General features: G+C 37.3%; 2 protein-coding genes across 3 annotated transcripts in view; both read right to left on the reverse strand.

The window, feature by feature from the left end:
• LOC134671419 (V-type proton ATPase subunit D) overlaps positions 1 to 21,960 on the reverse strand; it is a 354,138-nt gene that overhangs the window by 58,649 nt on the left and 273,529 nt on the right. The gene's annotated exons all lie outside the window — the stretch shown is intronic.
• Positions 4,606 to 15,465, reverse strand: LOC134671385 (uncharacterized). Of its 2 annotated transcripts, none has more exons than XM_063529226.1 (2): positions 15,257 to 15,465; positions 4,606 to 8,423 (listed from the first exon to the last, which is right to left on the reverse strand). In XM_063529226.1, the coding sequence occupies exon 2, from the start codon at positions 8,420 to 8,422 to the stop codon at positions 7,925 to 7,927; it is 498 nt and encodes a 165-aa protein (XP_063385296.1). In that variant the 5' UTR covers position 8,423; positions 15,257 to 15,465; the 3' UTR covers positions 4,606 to 7,924. The 2 variants fall into 2 exon arrangements, with proteins under 2 accessions (XP_063385296.1, XP_063385295.1); XM_063529225.1 differs by lacking the exon at positions 15,257 to 15,465 and adding an exon at positions 8,910 to 9,146.

The following is a 21,960-nucleotide window of genomic DNA, read 5'->3' on the forward strand; positions in this document are numbered from 1 at the left end:
TATGAAATTATGACGTATAAATAACACTTAGACTGCGTGGGCTATCAAATCCGCTGCAGACTTTTCTTGGTGCGACTCTACTTATTGTACAGTCACCTGCAATAATATGTTACACAATGATGGGTGCAAAAATATCTGACACTACCTTATTTGTAGAGCCGTAAGAGCGTGTCACATATTTTTGCAGCGTTCGAAGAGTAACATATTAATGCAGGTGACTGTACCTATAGGCAGGCGTGTCGCTTTGCTACAGGTAGATAAAAGTATATCCGTTCGGCCTCAATTTTGGGGTTTGCCATAGCCGCGCGTGGCGCTGTCGCCACCTAGCGGCCATATCTGCGCTGATCGTAACAGATGCGTTTTGTTAGAGAGTGAGTCTTCTGTACTTAGTACTATTATTTATTCTGTGCTATAGGTACATAATTGGTGTACATGTTTACTATATAAAAGTTTCAGATATGATTGGACAGTCTCTTTGTGTTGGAAACCGAGGTTTTTGAAAGGTCACATTTCCTTATGTTAACACTTCACGACGACTAGTATGATTCATGATGACAACTTTTATATAGATTACGTAGTAGGTACCTATTCGAAAGGTTACAAGAGACCAGAAAATTATAGAAACTGTAATGTCTCGTACAAAATCGCGTGCCTCGGTTTTGCTGTAGGTATTACAGATTCGCAACTTAGCGATAACAGATGGCGTAACGGTGTTAAACGCCACGCGTGTAGGTTGTATGTAGGTACTTACTTCTAATATTATGATTCGAATTGAGAATCCGTTAAAAAACAATTTGACACGAGTGTTATGTCGTTATTATTTAGTAATCTTTGGTTAGTAAAACTGTTCGCGATAAACTCAAAAACTACTGAACGGATTCTCATACAGTTTTCACCTATCAATAGAGGATTCTTCAGTAAGGTTTAAGTGTATAGAGGATGTTTGGTACATCGTTTGCCAAATTAAAACGGCAGATAGATTGAGTCATTTGCTATCTGGGGTCATCCATTAATTACATCACACGTTTAGGGGGTGGGAGGGGTTAAGAAAATGTGACATATTGTGACATGGGGGAGGGGGGAGACACAAACTTTGTGACGTCACTTTAACTTCATCATCAGTAACCGAAAATTTATTTAAATTATTTTATTCGCTATACATTTAAATAACATGTTTTTAAAACGATAATCGTTTTTATTCGTTTAATTTTCTTTCCTAAGCAGTTTTGGGTTATAAAATTACTAATATTTATATCGTCAAAAATATTTTGATAAAATATTAATGATACTTAGGTAAGTACTTACTTAATTCGATTTGGCGATTTCGTAGAAAAAATGTGACGTCACACTAGGGGGGAGGGGTTTGCCAAATGTGACCAAGTGTGACAAGGAGGGGGGAGGGGTCAAAAAACCTAGAAATTCGTGTGACGTAATTAATGGATGACCCCTCTTCTCAGGTCTAGAAATTTTTAATTTGGCGCACATTTTTTTTTTCACTTCTGTGCCAGTTTTTCGTAAATTTCAATTTTTTACTTGCGTAGGAGTAAAAAAAACCATGACCAATTTTGTTTTAATTTGGCAAACGATGTAACAAACACCCTGTAATTGTTAAGGATTACCCGCGCGAAGCCGGGCCCGATTGCTAGTCGCTACTATTTTCATAATTTTAAATATCTAGCCAAATATAAAGGCTTTAGTAGGTAACATTACGCCTGCCAAGTTGGATGTACCTTTCAAGGCATTTTTCCTTCAAGGAAACTTAGTGAACACTTCCGCTCAAGCAGATGGTAAACAAACGTTATATTGTGAGTTTTATCCTCTTAAACTAACTTTATCAACCGGCAATATTTCTGTTTTATCCCAGATAAGGTCGGATGACTCACGCTAGACCGGGCCGGGCCCGGGCCGAGGCGTCAAACATGTCATTTTATATGAAGGCTGATCGGTGATCACGTGATGCTTAGAAAACGATGCGCCGGAGGCTCCGGCCCGGTCTAAGGTGAGTCAATAACCAGGCGTGGCTCACTCCGCGATTTCGTCGCTTTGCTACAGGTAGCTAAAAGTACATCCGTTCGACCCCAATTTTGGAGTTTGCCATAAGCCGCGCGTGGCGCTGTCGCCACCTAGCGGCCATATCTGTGCTGATCGTGACAGACGCGTTTTGTTAGAGAGTGAGTCTTCTGCACCTAGTACTATTATTTATTCTGTGCTATAACGATAAAGGTAAGCCCCAAAAGCTCTCGTCTCATTCAAAAGTACGGGAGCGCTTATGTACCTACAATGTAACCATAGAAGAACACTTTTTAGGGTTCCGTAAATCCGTACCCAAAGGGTAAAACGGGACCCTATTACTAAGACTTCGCTGTCCGTCCGTCCGTCCGTCCGTCTGTCACCAGGCTGTATCTCACGAACCGTGATAGCTAGACAGTTGAAATTTTCACAGATTATGTATTTCTGTTGCCGCTATAACAACAAATACTAAAAACAGAATAAATAAAGATTTAAATGGGGCTCCCATAAAACAAACGTGATTTTTGACCAAAGTTAAGCAACGTCGGGAGTGGTCAGTACTTGGATGGGTGACCGTTTTTTTTTTTTGCATTGTGGTACGGAACCCTTCGTGCGCGAGTCCGACTCGCACTTGCCCGGTTTTTCTAATGAATGTAGGTAACAAATGTATAGGGAAACTTTCTTATTCCCTAGGGTTAAATTTGAAGATGTAAAAGGTCCTCAATGTCCTCATTGTCTTCTGACAATGTATTATACTACCTTACATTCTGGTATTATACTACCTTATCCTTGCGTTCACGTTACCGAAGTACTTAAGTTTCTCGTTGCCTGGTTATTGCACTCTTCGGCTTGTCCCTATTATTATATGATCTTTGTCCCTATTAATGTCCACTCAGGAGCATAATATACATATATACCTACACTTTTTTATAAAATACTTACCATAGTTGTTAAATGATATACCTAATTTAATCAAGGGTTGTTTAGTTTACTATTGATGCTAACTGTTATGTACTGACTAAGGGACACCCCCTCAATATACCCCACTTGTGTACGAGATACACTCGTGACCCTGATTACTTGATTGGGTTATCCTATAGAGCACGGAAACGTTTCTAATTTGATTATTTTCGATATTAATACATATATTACCTATACCGGGTGTGGCCTGTAACACGAGCAAATAATTAAAACATAGATTGTACTCCTCAAACGGTGACACTTTTGTTCAACAACTTTTAAAAATTATGAAGTATTTAGACTCCCTATTTTTCATACAAAATAAATATTATCTTCAATGGACGCCATCGCCACGCCATATCATTGTGATTGACGTTGCTTGTCAAGCCTTAAACATAACAAAATTCGCAATACATTGCGTCTTAGAATAAACTTTAAAGTGTATTTAAAATCAAACCACAAGTTATTTTTAAAAGTAGCTGAAAAAATGTTGGTCAGTATGAGGAGTACAGCTTACAGGTTAAATTTTTGCTCATATTACAGGCCACACCCGGTATGAGCCAGAATCATTTTGTTATGTGAGGCGGTTATATTTTGGTCGGATTTCTCGCTTACCCCTCCTGCCCGTGTCATGTTTTGTGTTTTTATATTAACCCCCAACGGAAAAAGAGTGATGATATAATTTAAGTGTGTGTATGTCTGTAGCATCTTACCTCCCAAACGGATCAACTCTTTATTTTTAATCAAAAATAAAGCTTTGTAGATGGTTCTTGAATAGGTATCAAATAGCTGTATCTAGATATAGCTTTAATCATTTTGAGGAGGGTGTAAGCTTTTACGGATAGATTACTTTGATTTCAGGTATAGTTACAATTACTTTTAACCAACGTTAGGATTTGTTATCCGTTAGGGCATGTTAGGATTAGCTTCGAGAATATACCGACACATCAAAGGATAGACAAAGAATCAAACTTGTTTTTCTTGTATTTACTACGAGTACCTACAATGTATTTTTCCGAAGTTTTTCATGACACAATACTGGATATTCCAGTACCTACAGATGCGCAGTTATATTATAGCTGTAATAGGTTGTAAGTATATAAACTTATAAAGTCCTTGATAGAGTTAGACCAAGAAAATTCTGCAGAAATTATGATAGCTTACGCAGTGCAAGTGTTATTTTATACGCCAAACTTCTATGAAATTATGACGTAAAAATAACACTTGCACTGCGTGGACTATCAAAGTCGCTGAAGACTTTTCTAGGTCTATCTCTAGCTAATTTCTTAGTTAGCTTTAAAATTTGTTGTTTTCAGTTTTCATGTCTTGTTTCTTTGTAGGTATAGTTTGTAACCTTGTATAACTTGTATTAAGTGCTATTTTGTATACCTATTTTTAGATTTTACTTCACCCGCTTCTATGCAGTTTTCAGCCATGACAAACAAGTAGGTACCTACCTAACAAGTATTATTAAACTTTATAAATTAGGTATTAGTTTAAGATGGTCTTTCATCAATTTAACTACTTACATAAAAGTAGTCATAAATTGTTAAATACGTCATTTTTGTAGGTACCTAAATATTTATTAGGTGAGTAGGAGGTTATTGTTTAATTTTCGTGGAAAGAAAACAAATCTTTTACAGTTTAAGTAATATTTATTTAATGATCTCTTAACCTATGACAGGAAACATTTATAAAATAGCAGCTAATCACAATAATAAAATTATTATAACATTTACAAAACGTTCTTATTTTACAAACGTCGCGCAATATCTCGCCTCTAATTCAAATTATTTATTTATTTTAATACTAAATTGACTAATCCATTGAATCGTAGATGGCGCGGAGGCAAAATAATATATTTTCACTCCGCGTTCGGAAACAGCCCTTGCAACAAATATTCCTCGAAAAAGAGAAAACTTAGTAGTTACAATATAGGAATACAAAGGAAGTGTTCTTTGAATGGATACAAAATAATATATGGCATATTGATCTAAGTACTGTTCTACGAAATACATAGCAACTTGAGATTTACTTGAGACATTTATGAATATAATGAAATTGTGTTCGACATCATTGGCAGGTTTCATAAAGTATAATGCGTTCGAATGACCGCTTCGTTTGAGTATTACTTCCACATTTCTAAACTCACAATTTGTTAAAAGCCGGCGCGGTTGGCAGGAGCTAAAAATAAAATTATCTGTTACGGATATAATATTGTACAAAATCGCCATTCCGCCAATCGCATCCAGCTTAAAATAGAATGCCAGGAACATACTTCATCATTTGTGAGAAAAAACGCAATAAATGCAGAAACAAATATTATCAACAACAAAATAAAACTAAAGTGACTTAAATAAACAAAACAAATAGTTTAAACTTGAATAAGTATGTCTGGTAAACAGAGTATTTATTAGAAACATTCAACGCCATTGTGCATTATTCGACTCGCCAGATCCTGTCAGCCAACATTACGAGTAGAGAAAACAAATTTAAAATATCAAAGCATTTATTTTGTTTGAACGTACTCCGATAAAAATAAAATATACTTATAAAACGTTGGCATTTCTGTAAACCTAACTCAATCGAGCACATTTCTCGACTCTCCTTAAACTAGAAACTAGAGGCTCGGCATTACTTATTTATTTCACTAAAATCTCACATCTCTTTGAGGAGAAATTTCTAGAAGCCACGTTCGAATTTCAAAGAATTATACAGATAAACAGACTACCTCGAAATATAGTAGAAGACCTCAGCGGTTTGATGTGACGTAACAGGAAATTACATTAATTTTCTATTAGAACTCCTTGATGATCTTGTTAAGTACAAATAAGACTGGTGATTCAACTCGGCCAGTTCAAACAGAAACAAAAGAAAAGGAATAACAAAGAAACGTATTTATCGTAACGATTGTCAACTTCTTTAAATAATGGTATAGTCGTATTTCGTAAGCAGATGAAATAATTTGCGCAAAACTGTGTCGACACTTTACAAGTTAACTGAGTTAGGAGTTTAGTTACTCGTACCGAGTACAGTCGACCAGAAAAGTGACGCTATCAAGATAAGAATCGGTTGACGGTATTTCTTGTACGGAAAACTTTTTACGAAGAATTTTCGAGTCCATCGCGATTCGCAGAGATATCGCTGGCGCGATGGAAACGACGGAGAAAAATGATTTCCTTAATATTTACTTAAATTCTACGATACATTTTGGTCATTTACATAATTATGTACTTGTTCGTTTCTTTGTTTTGTTATCAAACGTGGCCAGTAGAATTACATTACGCTGAAAAAACTACCTACGATTATGTGCGTTTTATTCATTTGTAAAATACGTTTGGTTGCAATTCCAATTGAATATCGTGTGAACAGTGTTGGAACGTCTCGTGTTATATGGAACACCCTAATTTTGTCGAGTTCTGGCCTTATAAATCACGTACGCGGCCTCCCCAATAGGGCGATGGCCGGCAAGCACTTAGTTGTATAGGTACAGTAAAATGCTTATCAAGTTAACATACAAACGCAATCCCAAATAATAAAAAAACTCTACTTTTTAAACGTTCACATTACGATGTCAAAATTTTTAAATGCTAACGGCGTATCGCCTCAAAATCCCGTTAATCCGTATAAAATGGCCAAAGAAAGGGAATCAATTTTCAAAGCATATTTTTTGATACATAGCACAATGTCCAAACGTTTGGGAAACTAGCACGAATACGACACACAGGCTAGGCTAATATCACAGGAGTGCTGGGAACGCTGTCCTCCGCCCCGCCCCGCCCACCCGGCCCTCGCCACCCCAGGAGTACCTATTTACCATTCAGAGGGGCGAAACGGCCCACTACCAATATATTTTGCGACAATTAAGATTTCCAAAGAAAATTACATGGAAAATACCAATGATTTCTTCACGAATTGCACAATCTGTCTGATTACCAACAGCCTTATTGTTTCAGATAAGATACCTACGCTCTTATGTTTTTTTTAGTCTTTTCTACACATAATACAATAAAATAATATTGAGTAACATTTTGCAACAAACAGCAAACACATTGGTAACAAAATATAATCCTTATAAGACGGTAACAGCTTTAAAATATAATAGACAGAACAAATCAACTCAATTTTTCCGTCACTAGGAAGAGTAAAGCTAGGAAAGCGGTAGGTACGTGACAAAATCGTGCCGCGCATACCGCCGGCGCGGCCGTCGAGTGTTGTCGACTAGTTCACAGATATCGCGTAGATCGACTATAAGACCATTGAAGGTGTTTTTTCCTCGCGCCTAACGTAACTCGCGGTAGAGCGCCTCGCGTTCTAAACGCTATGTGCAGCGCAATGCACTTTTACTTTCCAAGTGATCGGATGTTTAGAAACTGTCTGTGTTTCGGTTAGTTCGCACCGAACTTCCCGTACTAAACTTATTCAAATAAAAATAATACTTTAACGCATCGGCACAGCCGTTCCCAGTCATTTTGCACTATCTCTTAATCACTATCTTTAAATTATGTATAGTACAATAATGTAACATTATAATCGCTTAGAACTATTCTCCAATGTGAATCATTAACTCGCCGAGTCCCACGACACGACGCGACGTCATAGCCAACCAAACACTTCAACTGTGCGATAGTAAAAAATAAATCGTTGAACACTAATTGGACCGCGCCCGTCGGTAGCGCCTGAGCAACTTTCACTAAATAATAAAAAACACGCTAACAAAGTAAGTACTCCTTAATAACAAAGAATTGGCTAAACGTCAGTCCGGGGTAACGTTCATGATAACACACTGTCCCGCCTCGAGCCGCCGCGCATACCGGGCCGCGCAGGCTCTTCTGACACATTTGTTTCCGAACAGTGTCCGGTAATGCGGTCAGCGACTCGGGCGCATTCGGGGTCACACGAGCGCTCACTCGCGCTCGCTTCACAGCGGGGTGAGGTGCGCCGGCCTGCGCGGTCACGAGTCGAGCACCGTCAGCAGGCTGGGGGGCAGCAGCGCGTCCTGGCGGGGCAGCTGGCGCGCCAGCTGCGCGCAGCCGAGGTTTGCGTCGCCGAGCTCGGGGATGGCGTCGAGCAGAGCTAAGCACTCGTCCTCGACGGCCCTTCGCGCCTTCTTGCCGACCCAGGAGTCGTCACATTCCTCCCGCGCGCGGCGTCTGCGCGCTTCCTTCTCGCGGCGAGCTTCCTCGCTCAGTCTGCAGTATGTGTTGTTTATGCACACGGACCGACGCAAGTCACGCGCGGGGTCCTCGATATTCTCTAGTTTTTGAGAGCAGATCTCTATGACGCGCTTGCGCTCCTCATTAGCGCGCAGGCGGGCGGAGATCATGGAGAGTTTGGGGCGAGCGGCGGGCTCCGTGCGCGGCGGGCCGAACATGTCGTCCTCCAGCGCGTCGGCCAGCGCGCAGTCGGCCAGTCCCGCGCCGCGGGCGTCGCGCTCCTCCTGCGGCGTCATCCTGCAACAATCAACGCCAGGTATTAATTAACTACCAGTAAACACACAATTGGAAAACCCACGCAAAATCACTGACGCATATAATCGGAAAACTCATGGGAAAGCAAACTAATTGTTCATCGCTTCAGGCGATCTGTGTACTATCGAATCGAAAGTACGAGGAACATATAATTATATTTCATACAGCATATTCTTTTCATTCATTGGACTCAATATTTTCAGTGTAGTGTCATCATTGAGTCACACCTACGTTGGCCGTTATTCAAAAACTAATTGTAACAAAGCGGCGAGGTAAAGATTGTGAACGATTTAATGACCTTATTACACCGCGAAGGCAATAAGTCCATGTTTTGTCACGGAACGAGCTTGTTTTTAATTACGATTGTTATTATAGGCGGCGATTCACGAGCAAAACAAAGGAGCGTACTTTACTGAACAACAAAATAGCGGAGCGACACCTTGACAGCGACACAGTTCGAACACCCACCTGAAAGATATATCAGGAGTCAAGACGAACACTCCCGAAACCAGCATGATCACAGGGCTGATTAAACACTGCTCAATGTCACAGCAAAGTTCAAAACACTGGCACAATACGAGCGAGCAATCCGTCACTTTGTCCTCGACGACGGTAAAAAAGAGAAGTGAAACAAAAATAAACCGCTCACAGCGCGACGCGTGCGCAGCGCGGCGATCGCTCGGCGAATGACAATGACAACATACTTCACTTCACTGTAGATAAGACATTGAAAAAGCCAATTGCGTCATTCGTGCACGGCTACGTACATACGTCGTGCGGAGAGGAAGCCGTGACGTCGGGCCCCGTCATTTTGGACTCTATTGACTTGCAGCCACGGCTCAACTGTTTGCCGTGGCCACCAAACCATCGGCCCACAACAATATTGTAAAAGTGAAATCCCCAGTAGAGGTCACCTGAGACGCAAAATGTAACTACGCTGCAAGAGCCTATTCATTGAAGATATAGACAAAGAAGAATTAATAGATTACCAAATTAATTTTCTGACTTACACTTCCTAGGTCACAACAACAGACCAGGAAATTACAAAACAAATTAGAGAAAATAACATCAACAAAGGAGATAATTCAGAGGTAAATATAAACTGAAGATCAAACACCACCTGTACTGGAATGCGTCTTTACACAGCCTGATAAAAGTATTTCAGGGTAACGAGAAAACATGGAGGGCTCTTCAAGGTTTTAACAACGACCCTCCCAGATTTCCCGACCCAATAACAAAGTAAAATGGAAACTGTCAGAGTCCAATCATTTTATAAGAGTACTATACTGTCAACAATATGTAGAAAATCATACGATGAGATCACTATCTGAACATTGTGTTTGATTATTGATTTGGAAATTTAGCCAAGTGTCTTAGGTTTGGTTGTCGTAAGCAATGCGGTGACTTTGGGTTTAATAATGTCTAGTCTAGCCCCGCCGCGCTCGATCTTATTATTGAAAGGAAAGTCGTTCCAAGATACGTGTCGCTGCTCTAAAACGACTGTTTCTAACCTATCATCCTCGTCTGGAAACTTCAATAGTAAACCTAGGAACATTTCAACAAAAACGTTGAATATTTCTCATATTGTGACGCCATTAGCAACGGAAATTACAGGAAACTACGCAATCCCATCGCGACTGTGACGAGGTTTAATTAAAATTTTGCCTGGATTGTAATATAAAACCCTACGTAGGTACCTGTATTGTAATTGATACGATTTTAAGTTATCGGTTTACACTGGAATTGGTATGATTCCATGTCAATCGCTTGAAATTTTTTCCGTGCACAACTAACCACAATTCTTGGTTTGAATCATCAATCATGTCAGTGCCCGGGTTCATAAAAGCATATCAAAGTGAAACATAAACTTATCATACATGAAACGGGTGAACCACAAGGGTTCTAGTGACAGTAACAGAGAGCTTATGGAAAATTCACGAAACTGCAACTTTCGAAGCGCTTGACCTAGAAAGCCGAAATTCTGCTGGTTTGTCGGGGCATTCTCTGTTTTGATTAAAGCAGTGCTTATATAAAAACACAATGATAGACCTAAATAATTACACTACTAATCTCTGTCAAACCGCTTATCGCAATAGATTAATATTAGGAGAGGTGACGGAGTGAGTTAACGGGACAACATTATCTGCCTGATTGCGACTCATGAACAGATGAGAAAAAAACATTTATTTACATACAATGTATATACAGTGTGGAAAAATAAGTCGGGCCCTGGAGGGAAACTACCTTAAATCCTTAAGTATATATACAGTGACCACACTGTATCACACTGTACCCGTACCAACTGGTACTGCTAAACGAAATTAAATTTAACAGATTGACTTCGAAACTCGCCGTCGAACTCACACCAGTTCAAAGTTGCCCAGAGACGGGGGCAATTGAAACCGTAAAATAGTGACAATGAGAAGCCCCCGCCGCAGGCTCGCACTTGGCCGGTTTTTTTGAAGCGGCGACAGTGCGCCGCGCGACCCCACCAGTTACGATCTAATAAATCTTGCCCGGCTCACCCGCTGCCTACTACTACCTGCACTTTCTTTTCTCTGTCTCGCACGAGCTGGGGGCATGAAACGTATGCGCTTGAAATGCTACCAAAACGCGGACCTTTTTTAATCCAAGCTTTAGATATTATCTAAGTGGGTGACGCTGACGGATAAACACATGGTAGGTAAATAAGTGCGAGCACTATCATACATTAAACAAAAATTGCAATAAGGGTCGTGATTAAGTTAACTTTGGAACTTAACAGTCTGTGAATCTTAATTGGTACTGGTTTTGAAGTAGTCTTCTAATTTCGCAAGTGTTAATAAGGCTGCAAGGTCGTTCAAGATTGCCGGATACCTTTAAACTATCACGAACCAGACTGTATGCGGAATATTCAAAACCGGCCTATTGGTTGCATTCATTAACGAGTTATGTCATGGTGGCTCGGATTATCAGACCGTTATCGTACTATGTATATATCTGATAACAAATTTCAGTTCAATATTATCACATTGAATAACTGTGTGCCGATATTTCGTATAAAGGGAGTTGGGAAGATTTGAAGTATAGGTATAGGTTGATCGGGAGCGAGTGGGTGACTTTGATGTTCAATACTTTTACTTAACAATGATCCCAGTAACATAAATAGATAACCTTTCATATGAATGGGGAGACAAACAAGCTAAGCTACCTACAATGTTAAGAATGTCATTTAAATCGAAATAGCAGTTAAAAAGAAGTTATGGGTAAAGAATAAGCTGTTGAAGCCGCACCGACACTTTCTCCGACCCTAGCTTGCCCTTAATAGCCTCACCATAACACAACGACGAGTAACTTATTTTCTTATACAACAAATTACCGACAGTACCAATAAATTGAGAACTCTTCTTTTTAAAACTATACCTGTCTTTTTTTACAAAGAAGATATTGCATAACCAACCAATTCAATTTGAGAAAGTAACAATGGTTTGACTACATTAATTTAACCGAAACTAGCTATTTGCAAATGACAGTCATCTAAGCAAACGTGCGCAGTAGATCGATACGCTAACAGGGTTATATCGTACAAGTGCTGATCTCTATGAATTGCTTGCCATAAAACAAACAGCTTGTCCAAATACCCTTTGACAAAGTGATACTGTTGTTAAGACAATAGGACTGTTATCGCCATAATGGACTCAAAGAAAATAACAAATCTAGAAGATGAACGTTTTATACTTAATGCCTGTTGAATTACTGAACAGAGATAAATTACACAATCGTCCGATCAAATGTTATGCAATAAGCATTAAGTATCCAAGAACCGACATATGCATCTATTACAATTAAATCGTTTCTAGGTCAACGCAGCGACGCGTCCGCTTGGGAAAACTATGTTAACGTCGCAAAATGTACTTTCGAAACAACTAAAGAACGATACGTGCTTAAAGTGAACTAAAATAAACAATGAAGAAGACTGTAAACTGCAAATAGAACAAAAATAGCAATTTCCATGTCATAGTCCATTTAGATAAGGCAAAACTTCTAATCTATTTACTTATCCACAATTATATTTACTTCGTTAAAATTGCGGAATACGACAACTTTAAACTGGTAATACGAATTCAGCAGTGAAAACTTTGCGCAAAGCGAAATAACCGTTAAAACGCAACCGTGAATCGTCGACAGGGACCCGGTGGAAGCCTGGAACCGCGTAATTTATCATGAGGACTAATCAAAATTACCATACTGCTGTAATATACATTATACCTTACGAATATAAAGCTGTAGCGGTGATAGGCGCAGACAATGGATGGCCGCGCGAATAAATCAAGCGTAATGGCCACGTAGTTGACGCTCTTTTTAAAGTTATTGGCTTTGTGTATTACTTCCTCTTTAATGCCGTCCGAATATTCCGTTCTGACAATTTACCGGAGCATGTCGAGATGACGTGTTAATTGAGTGACGTCATTACGTAACTTCGACGACGAATTTATATTTTACACATTCACGATAAGGTCGAATGAAAGGAATTTAAACATTCCACCCAAACTCCGAGACAAAGTTGATAACGCTGGTGATTCTAAGTAAAACGTTTAAAATTTTACCTGCACCCGATGACCTAATGAGCGTGACTCCAGCAAATTTCTAATTTCCTAGAATGAATACAAAATAGGTGGTTAAGAGGAACTTTATTAAGGCTCCTCGCGCAGTAAGAAACCTAGGAACGCTCTTGGCACATTTCCCACGGGAAGAAAGTTGGATGGGGAAGGTACTTATGCGTACGTAGCGTGCGTAGGTAGATCGTATTAGACTGAGACATCAGTTCCTTCCTTATCGCTCAATTAATACATTGATGCCGCAAAAATTCGAGCTTCGTCGGAAAAACGAGTCAGAAAATTTTCCGTGCTAGTGGAGGACTTTTACAGCAAGGTTAATAGAAAAATGTAGCCTAAATATGTAATACAGTAGGCTGGTACATCAAATAGTTATTCATGTAATTAATGATCCATTAAGCCTAAATTACGCATAATTCAGTAATAGGGATCAACCTTGAAAGACAAAGCCATTAACAACGAAGTTGAGACGTTTTTCTCAGCAGTTAGTCCAGATGAAATTGTCAATGACGCAAATTTCATCAGACTCCTTTGTGATTCCGAATTGTAAAGAGTCGAGGTAATACGGGCGTTACCTAAATTAAGTAAAATTTTCTACAAGATTATAAAACCTCATGGGTGGAAGCATAACTATTTTGTCATTGTGAAATGTTCTTTTGTTTTTTTTTCCATGACTCCATTCCGTCCATCTGTCTATTCAGGTATTATTTCTACAGGTTTAAAAATAATGAAAGGAATCATCCCCCCCTTTTAAAAGGTCGTTTAATCATTTTACGATATCAATTGTGTTTCATTAGAAAGGAAAAGCTTTGTCAACCTTTCTTGAGACAAAGAAAGATCAGAAGCCGGACTCGTGTAACGACGAACTCTATAAAGTTAAAAGCGATAAAATCAGAAGTTCATCTGATGAGTAGGTAATAAGAATTTAGGCGAATACCAGACCGTAGGCGAAACAGTTAGACGGGACGCTAGAGTTCTGGCTGGAGCGAGTGCGACGCGACAAAAAAAGGTAGTGGGGGGGGATAATTGCTTAGCGCTGAACAAATAATGATGCACGGGATTGCAAACTGTGAGATTTTTTTAGATACTAGTAAGTGTAGTAACCTATTTTTTAAATAAACAATACATATTTACACATAAATTTGATTATTAACTAGTGCCTAAACTCCTTTATTCATGAAACTTAGCTAATCCACAAATGTCATAATTACGTATGAGAACAAACTATTAACAAGGGCTTGTTAGATTTGACAAGCGTTTATGAATAACGCCATAAGCATTTTGACATCCTACAATAATAGTTAAGAACATACGTAATACATTAAAAAAACATGTCTATCATACATTGACGAAACACCCTACATAACGTAATAATCATAATCATAATCATAATCATTTATTCGATATTTAATATTGACTGGCTCGCCCGAGTCAATGCGATCATAATTGAAAATGAAGAAATTCCAAGCGCCTATTCTAAAAGCGTTAGAATTGATATCGAATCCGAATCGCCTGCTTCCGTCTCGCTCGCTCCTGCGGCACGAGGAGGGAAAGAGACGGCGCGCTATGATCACGGCAACGAAAAAGGGGATGGTCAGGTAAAAATTATCCGGACAGCTTTGAAACACGTCTGAAATTAATATCTCAGCAATAAAGATATCACTGTCTTAATTATCTGCTTGTGATAAATCTTGATTAACTAATTAATGTTTAATTAACTTCAATTATTTTAATTACTTTCTAACATGGTAAGTTACAGTTCACCTGAACTTATCATCTTACATTACTATTTATTCTTTGTTCCTTTGCTTAGCAATATTTACCAATATCCGGTTTTTCTTTGTTATCCATAATAGGTTAGGTACCTACTTACCTAATAATAAACAATAAGAAGACATTTTTCATTTAAATTATCATCAATTCACTTTTGACATTTTTATTAATCCATGAGTCAGAATCTGCTTGAAGTAAAATAAAATAGTCACTTAAAATGGAATACGCACTTGAAATTTAAAGAAAGACTAGGCAGTTATGTCACGCTTATCAAAAACTTTATTTCCGTAAAATTACCATTTATTCCAATTTCGCATTCACAACGTTTAAAAGTCACAAACGCTTCACCTATTCTAATTTAATTCAAAACAAAAATTTCAGAAAAAAAACTAAAAAAAAAATTCTAAAGAAAAAAAAGTTACAACAATTAATCATCAATTAAATTACCTGATGACAAATGACAATCCAGTGGCACCAACAATCCGTAAGAACAATAAATGCACTTGTGTACAAATCAAACTGTTAATTACACATAATGCGAGCCCGAACGAGCTGTATCACAAACGATCAACTTAGCACTTGTCCAAACAGAGCAACATACTCGAACACGGTACACAGACGTCCGCTGAGGCCGGCGGCGCGCGCCAAACTGCGCCCGTTCCCATACATAAGTAAGTTCGGTGATTTATAGGGCGGAGGGGAGGGGGCCAATGCGCCCCTTGCAAAGGATACCTCATTATCCTCACTCTAATCCGTGCCTTTTGATAATTTTTCCCATATAAAGTACCTATCTTAACCTTTTCAAAGTACCACGAGTGCACCATATTAATAGAAACTTAAATGCCACACTCACACGCCTACGCAATGTATTCAATCGCTATCCCTTTGAAACTCCTGTAAAACAAAGGACGCTGTGATAGTGAACTTTAACAATACTTTCATTCCATTTCCATGTTATTAAATCGATATAACAATTAAACGAGAAGTCAGTTATTCGACTACATGTCTGTATATTTTTCTAAACTTCGGAGTACTCGCTTTTCAAATATTTAGGTAAAGTCAACTGTAAAAATAGGGGTGTACAAATCATCTCAAAAATATGTCCCATAACTCTTATGTCAGTGAATTAAATAAGAACTATGGAACATTTTTTGAGTAAGTTGTCTACACCCAAATTTTACTGTTGACTGTACAATACGTGAGAAAAAATTAAAGTCAAATAATAAGGTATGAAACTCGACTTTTTTCCATTTGTATTCGTCTTAGTGACATATGTTCAAAATATCCGATACTATTAAATGAACATAAATATATTAAGTACGCGAGATTTATTAAGTAATGTAATCCTCGGCTTCCATGGCAATAAAATCCCTCTGAAAGATTAAACCGGGGCGAAAACAACTGGACTTTAATCCCTTTCCGACCTTATACTTCGTTTTTTTTAGCATTAGAAATTAGGTAAACAATCTTGATGTGTCTTTTAATTGAAAAACACATTTTAAAAATAAGTTACGGCAAATATGTAACAAATACGATCATTTATATTCTTCTGCTTTCATAAGTAATAGTTTTATATTTTTATAAAGCGTTTTTCAATTAAAAGACATGTCAAGATCGCTTACCTTCTTGCAAGTTCTTTCTAACGCTAAAAAAACGAACTATAGAGCCAGACCGCTAGACAGTACTAATTACATTAGAGAACGCTATGAGAGAATACTCATTACTTATGCTTTATGCTATTACCTTTTTTTTGTTTTTTATGGGCATTTAAACTCGAGCTTAAACATTTACCAAATAGGCCACAAGGGCACTTTTACACAAGTGGTTTTACAAGCAATAAAAATAAACCACCATAATTAAATATTCTATACCTGGTAAGTTGGAGATGTATTCAGTCTCTTAAAATCGAATTACAAAAAAAATAGCAAACAGACAATTACAAAATTACCTATCTAAATAATATATTTAAATTCCTATTTTCAATTTAATTTATGGAAAATAGTGATTTAATCAGACTTTCATCATAATAATTATTGAACTGTCATGCTTTTTTAATTTTCATTACTTAGGTACATTTTGGTATTTTTTTAATGGTATTGCTTTGCTCTGATAGAGACCATGTGATACTTCGTATTTTGTAATTACATACGTAGTACCTATCATAGTGCACACATCAAAAGTCTTCATTGCAACGAAAACAATTAGTACGAATATATAGATCTTTAATATTATGTAATTGTTTAACTATAAATTGTGACCAAGCGACATGAATTGTTTTTCTAGTATTGCATATTTGACACCTGTCGTGCAAACAGACTGTTGGATTATAACAATCACTATAATTAATGATTCTACAACCCCTTGGTTTTGTAGAATTCTAATATATGTATTCTGGACACAATTGGAATTACATAATAATAAGCTTGTCAATCACATTAAATGCGGTAAAATTATGTCATGAACAAATGGTACTATTTTCGTATGTTTTAAGTATTATTTTTTGTGTTACTTTACTATGCATTGAAAATTTACCCGATAAATAAAGTAAATGTTTATTAATACATGCATTATTGATAATAAAACAGGGCAATAAGCATTCTCACACTTTATTTTTTTAAATAAAGTTTGTATTTAATTAAATAAAGTCTGTATTTAATTAAATAAAGTCAAAACCCTACTCTTCCCTGCGCGCTCTCAAACATACATCATTCTACAGTTATTTAATATATGTTCAGCATTTAAACAAAGCTACCTATTTCTAAATGATTAATTGATTATGAAGACTGATAAAAAACGCTGGCAATTATGTGGTTAATATAAAAAAAAATTAAGACGTTTCTTTTTCGTACAATATTATAAATACACGCATATCAAATCAACCCTAACAAAGTTATACTAAAATCCCGTACATGAAACACCTACCCGTACCGTTAAAACGTTACTAATTACCAGTACGGTGTACAAACCTGTTGATTACGAGTGATCACACAAGTATGATTGCCCAATTGAAATTCAAGGCTGCCGTTTACTACGTATGAGTAAGTAAAATACTGTTAGTAAATCGTAAAAAAAATATAAAATAGAATAAAGTTAGTTATTAGTTTAATATATTTTTGTTTGTCATAATTATTTAGTTTATATTTATATTTAAGTTAAGTTTTTATTTAGTTTTATGTTTAGATTATATGTTATTTTAGTTATGAAATGTCGAATAAAGTTGAGGTCAGGATGGGATAACCTGGACTCCTTTCGAGAGATTGGCTAGATATAGCATTGAACAGAGACGAGTGGAAAAAGTGGGGGGAGGCCTTTGCCCAGTGGGACATAGTGGGCTCTAAATAATAATAATAAAGTTGAGGTTTAGATTAGATGTCATCTGCAGCTGCATTAAGGATGACTCACATTAGACCAGGCCGGGCCCGTGCCGTTCCGGCGCTTCGTTTCTGTCATCTGTCATATGCCGGGGCCACACACTAACGGGAAACGCCGGGATCACCGTTGATTACTGCGATAATCCCAGTGTGGCCGCGTGAAAAGTGTCAATGATAAAGTGTGACCCCGGCAATAGAAAAGTAAGCGCCGGAAGCACCGGCCCGGGCCCAGCCCAGTCTAACGTCAATCATTCTTTACTGTTGCTACGTACGAAAAGTGACTGACGTTGAAAGCTGAAAGCGAGTTCTATAGAGTTAGGCCAAGAAAAGTCTGCAATGATTTTGATAGCACACGCAGTGCAAGTGTTACCTATTTTAAACGTCAAACTTCTAGACTAGTTGCAGACTTTTCTTGGTCTAACTCTAAAAACATCACACGAGTATTTTAATGCCTAATTATGTGTAGTCACATATACCTACTAATTTATTTACACATAAGAATATGTATTATAAGCTCTCTATGATGTGTTCAGGAACCGCATGTTATGACCGCCACTGCGGCATTTGATCACACACTCAATAAAACGTCATCTCGACTACTAGAAAAAACCGGGCAAGTGCGAGTCGGACTCGCGCACGAAGGGTTCCGTACCAAAATGCAAAAAAAAAAAAAGCAAAAAAAAAACGGTCACCCATCCAAGTACTGACCCCTCCCGACGTTGCTTAACTTTGATCAAAAATCACGTTTGTTGTATGGGAGCCCCATTTCTTTCTTTTATTCTGTTTTTAGTATTTGTTGTTATAGCGGCAACAGAAATACATCATCTGTGAAAATTTCAACTGTCTAGCTATCACGGTTCGTGAGATACAGCCTGGTGACAGACGGACGGATGGACGGACGGACGGACAGCGAAGTCTTAGTAATAGGGTCCCGTTTTACCCTTTGGGTACGGAACCCTAATGAGGTCAAAACAAATTCCTTTGTTTATCAAAGGTTTGAAATTTGAATGTCATTATTAAATCGATATCGAAGTAATTATCACGCAATAATATTTTCACAGGTAAGAAATTTGCTGTAAACGAAACACTGCCGTATTCGAACTTCAAGATATTCACAAGAGACGACACGTACTAGATACGTTATAGTTTAGATATTAACTACTTAGTTCTCTTTTGCAGCGCAGTATCTCCAGAATCGCGCAAATGTCAAATTTGACAGGTTAGATCTTAAACATATCGTTATCGTATCTTGGTGATATCTAAAAGATATCTAATAGAAGTCTATTTCAAAATCCGAATCGGGCCCACAGTTTATCTTTATGCTGACTGTAATTTGCAGTTTTTGAACGCATCATGGAGGATTTATGATGAGTACCTATGTGTGTAGGTACCTATATGAAATCTGAAATTTCATATCCCACTCACTTTGTGACATTGCTCCATTTAAAAATGTTTTTTTTATTTTAATAGCCTTGTTAATCAAACAATTCCGCAATAAGTCATATTAATTGTTAAATGTTTATAATTATGTAAAGCGCATAGGTATATCTGATATGGAAATGTGTGCATGTACAGTTGTACACGACTCATTCAGCGTGTGTTGCATAAATTCTGTTAACCTATATGTAGTTGTAGAGTGCAGTGCAGCTCTAAACCTGTCTATTTTTTTATTAGGAAAGGTGTTGCATGCAGTTCTAGCTCAGAATTGATAGTTCAGAATCCTGGAACCAGTGGTATACTCGTACAGGGTAACTAAAAAATAACTGCATTCCCGTTGCCATAGGTTTTAGGATTATACTGAGCAACTTTTACTTGGTACCAACCTCGTAATGGCGAAAAAAAAGATTTGGCTATTTCATACTTTATGGCTGTTCCATTTTCTAATATGGGGGGTAAATTTTTCGCGATTTCGGGGTTGATACCATAGTGAAAGTTGCTCAGTGTCACCCCAAAACCTCCCTGGCAACAGGAATATCCTATTTATTTTTTTGCCACCGTGTATAAATATTGAATCTATAATACAGAACACTAAAAATACAAAAAAAACTCCAAGACCTTTTCCAAGAAAGTAATTTTAATAACGTATGATAATTGATAACAGATAGATAAGGAGATACGAAATATCATTTGATATTTACCACTAGCTTTTCGGTGAAGGAAAACATCGTGAGGAAACCTGCATACATCTGCGAAGAAATTCAAAGGTGTATGTGAAGTCCCCAGTCCGCATTGGGCTAGCGTGGGGACTATAGCCTAAGCCCTCTCGCGCATGAGAGGAGGCCTGTGCTCAGCAGTGGGACGTATATAGGCTGAAATGATGAATGATGATGATGATGAGATAAGGACAACAGTGGTTTAAAATTGTTTTATAAGTACCTCAGTGTAGTTCCTCTGATTTTACTAATTACTTACTAATGATAATTGCCTGGCTACCAACCTGGTAGTTCTGCTAAACATTTTTTAGGTCATTAACAATTATAAGAAAACATTAGGTGTCAATCCAAATTACCATGTATTTGTTTACTGGCATTCTTTATTATATATTGTGTTAGGTGACTTAAGGGGCCCACTGATTAACAGTCCGCCGGACGGTATCGGCCTGTCAGTTAGAACAAAATTTTGATAGTTCCGAACAACTGACAGGCCGATACCGTCCGGCGGACTGTTAATCAGTTAGTGTTAATTAGGTATCGAATATTGCAGACCAAATCCCAAAAAGGTAGAAAGTATTTCCGACAAACAGGAAAAAAATTCACTTCATCGGATAGATAATTAAATTTAGTCTTATGTTGAGTAAAATATTTAGTATAACAATCAAATAACGCCAATTTACATTTTAAATATCAAGTAATATAGATGTATAATGTTGAGAAGCACATTTAAGTGTAAAGTATATCAGTACAACAGTTGTAGTTGTAGACTACCTACGTTTTTTTTAGATTTGTAAATTTTTATGCTATTTCAACTCAGAATAAATGCAGCTCTTTCGATCTAAAGTGTCAATAAATATGTACTTACATACTTAATATAAGTAAATATAAATTTCATAACTACAGGTAGGTATAAATACCTAATTTAAAATATATGTATATATATAGGTAACACCGTGTTTTTATTGAATTCCGTTAACTTCGGGGTATGATTAAGAACGTTTAAGAGAACTAAATGGCATAGTTAACTTTAAAAAAAATTTTTTTTTGCTTTTTTTAAAACAAAAAAATAATTTTAAAAATTAATTAAATGTATAGTCCGTTTTTTTTAGCATTAGAAAGAACTTCGCAGAAGTTCGCTTGTGGTTCTAAATCTGGCACTTTTAGCGGTAACAATTTGAAGTAAATTATATGTATTGACCATGCTACATTAGATAATTCAATAATTATTAACAATTAACGACCCTGATAAAAACTGCACGGTTCCTTCTGCGGAGTTCTTTCTAATGCTAAAAAAAACGAACTGTAGCATATAGCGTTGTTGTAACACGGGCATTACATTTAACTCAACCAAACAATTGAAATCTGTGACATATCAATGTCATTTCGAACATCGATCGACCGAGATTGTACTTAAGTTTAGTAGCAAATGTATGAACTCATTCTAAACACTAATCAATATGTAAACCGGCCCTAAGGCAAGTGTACACGCTTGTAGAGGCCTTATAGGAAAAAAATAAATTATTGATTATCTTCGAAATGGAGTTAATTAGAATATCGCTGTCTTTGAGAAAGTTCAGGAATGCACCCTTGAAATTAACGGAAATCAAAAAAAACACGGTGTATAATT

This window comes from Cydia fagiglandana, chromosome 15 (genome assembly GCF_963556715.1).
Source record: "Cydia fagiglandana chromosome 15, ilCydFagi1.1, whole genome shotgun sequence".
NCBI classification, from domain to species: Eukaryota; Metazoa; Arthropoda; class Insecta; order Lepidoptera; family Tortricidae; genus Cydia; species Cydia fagiglandana.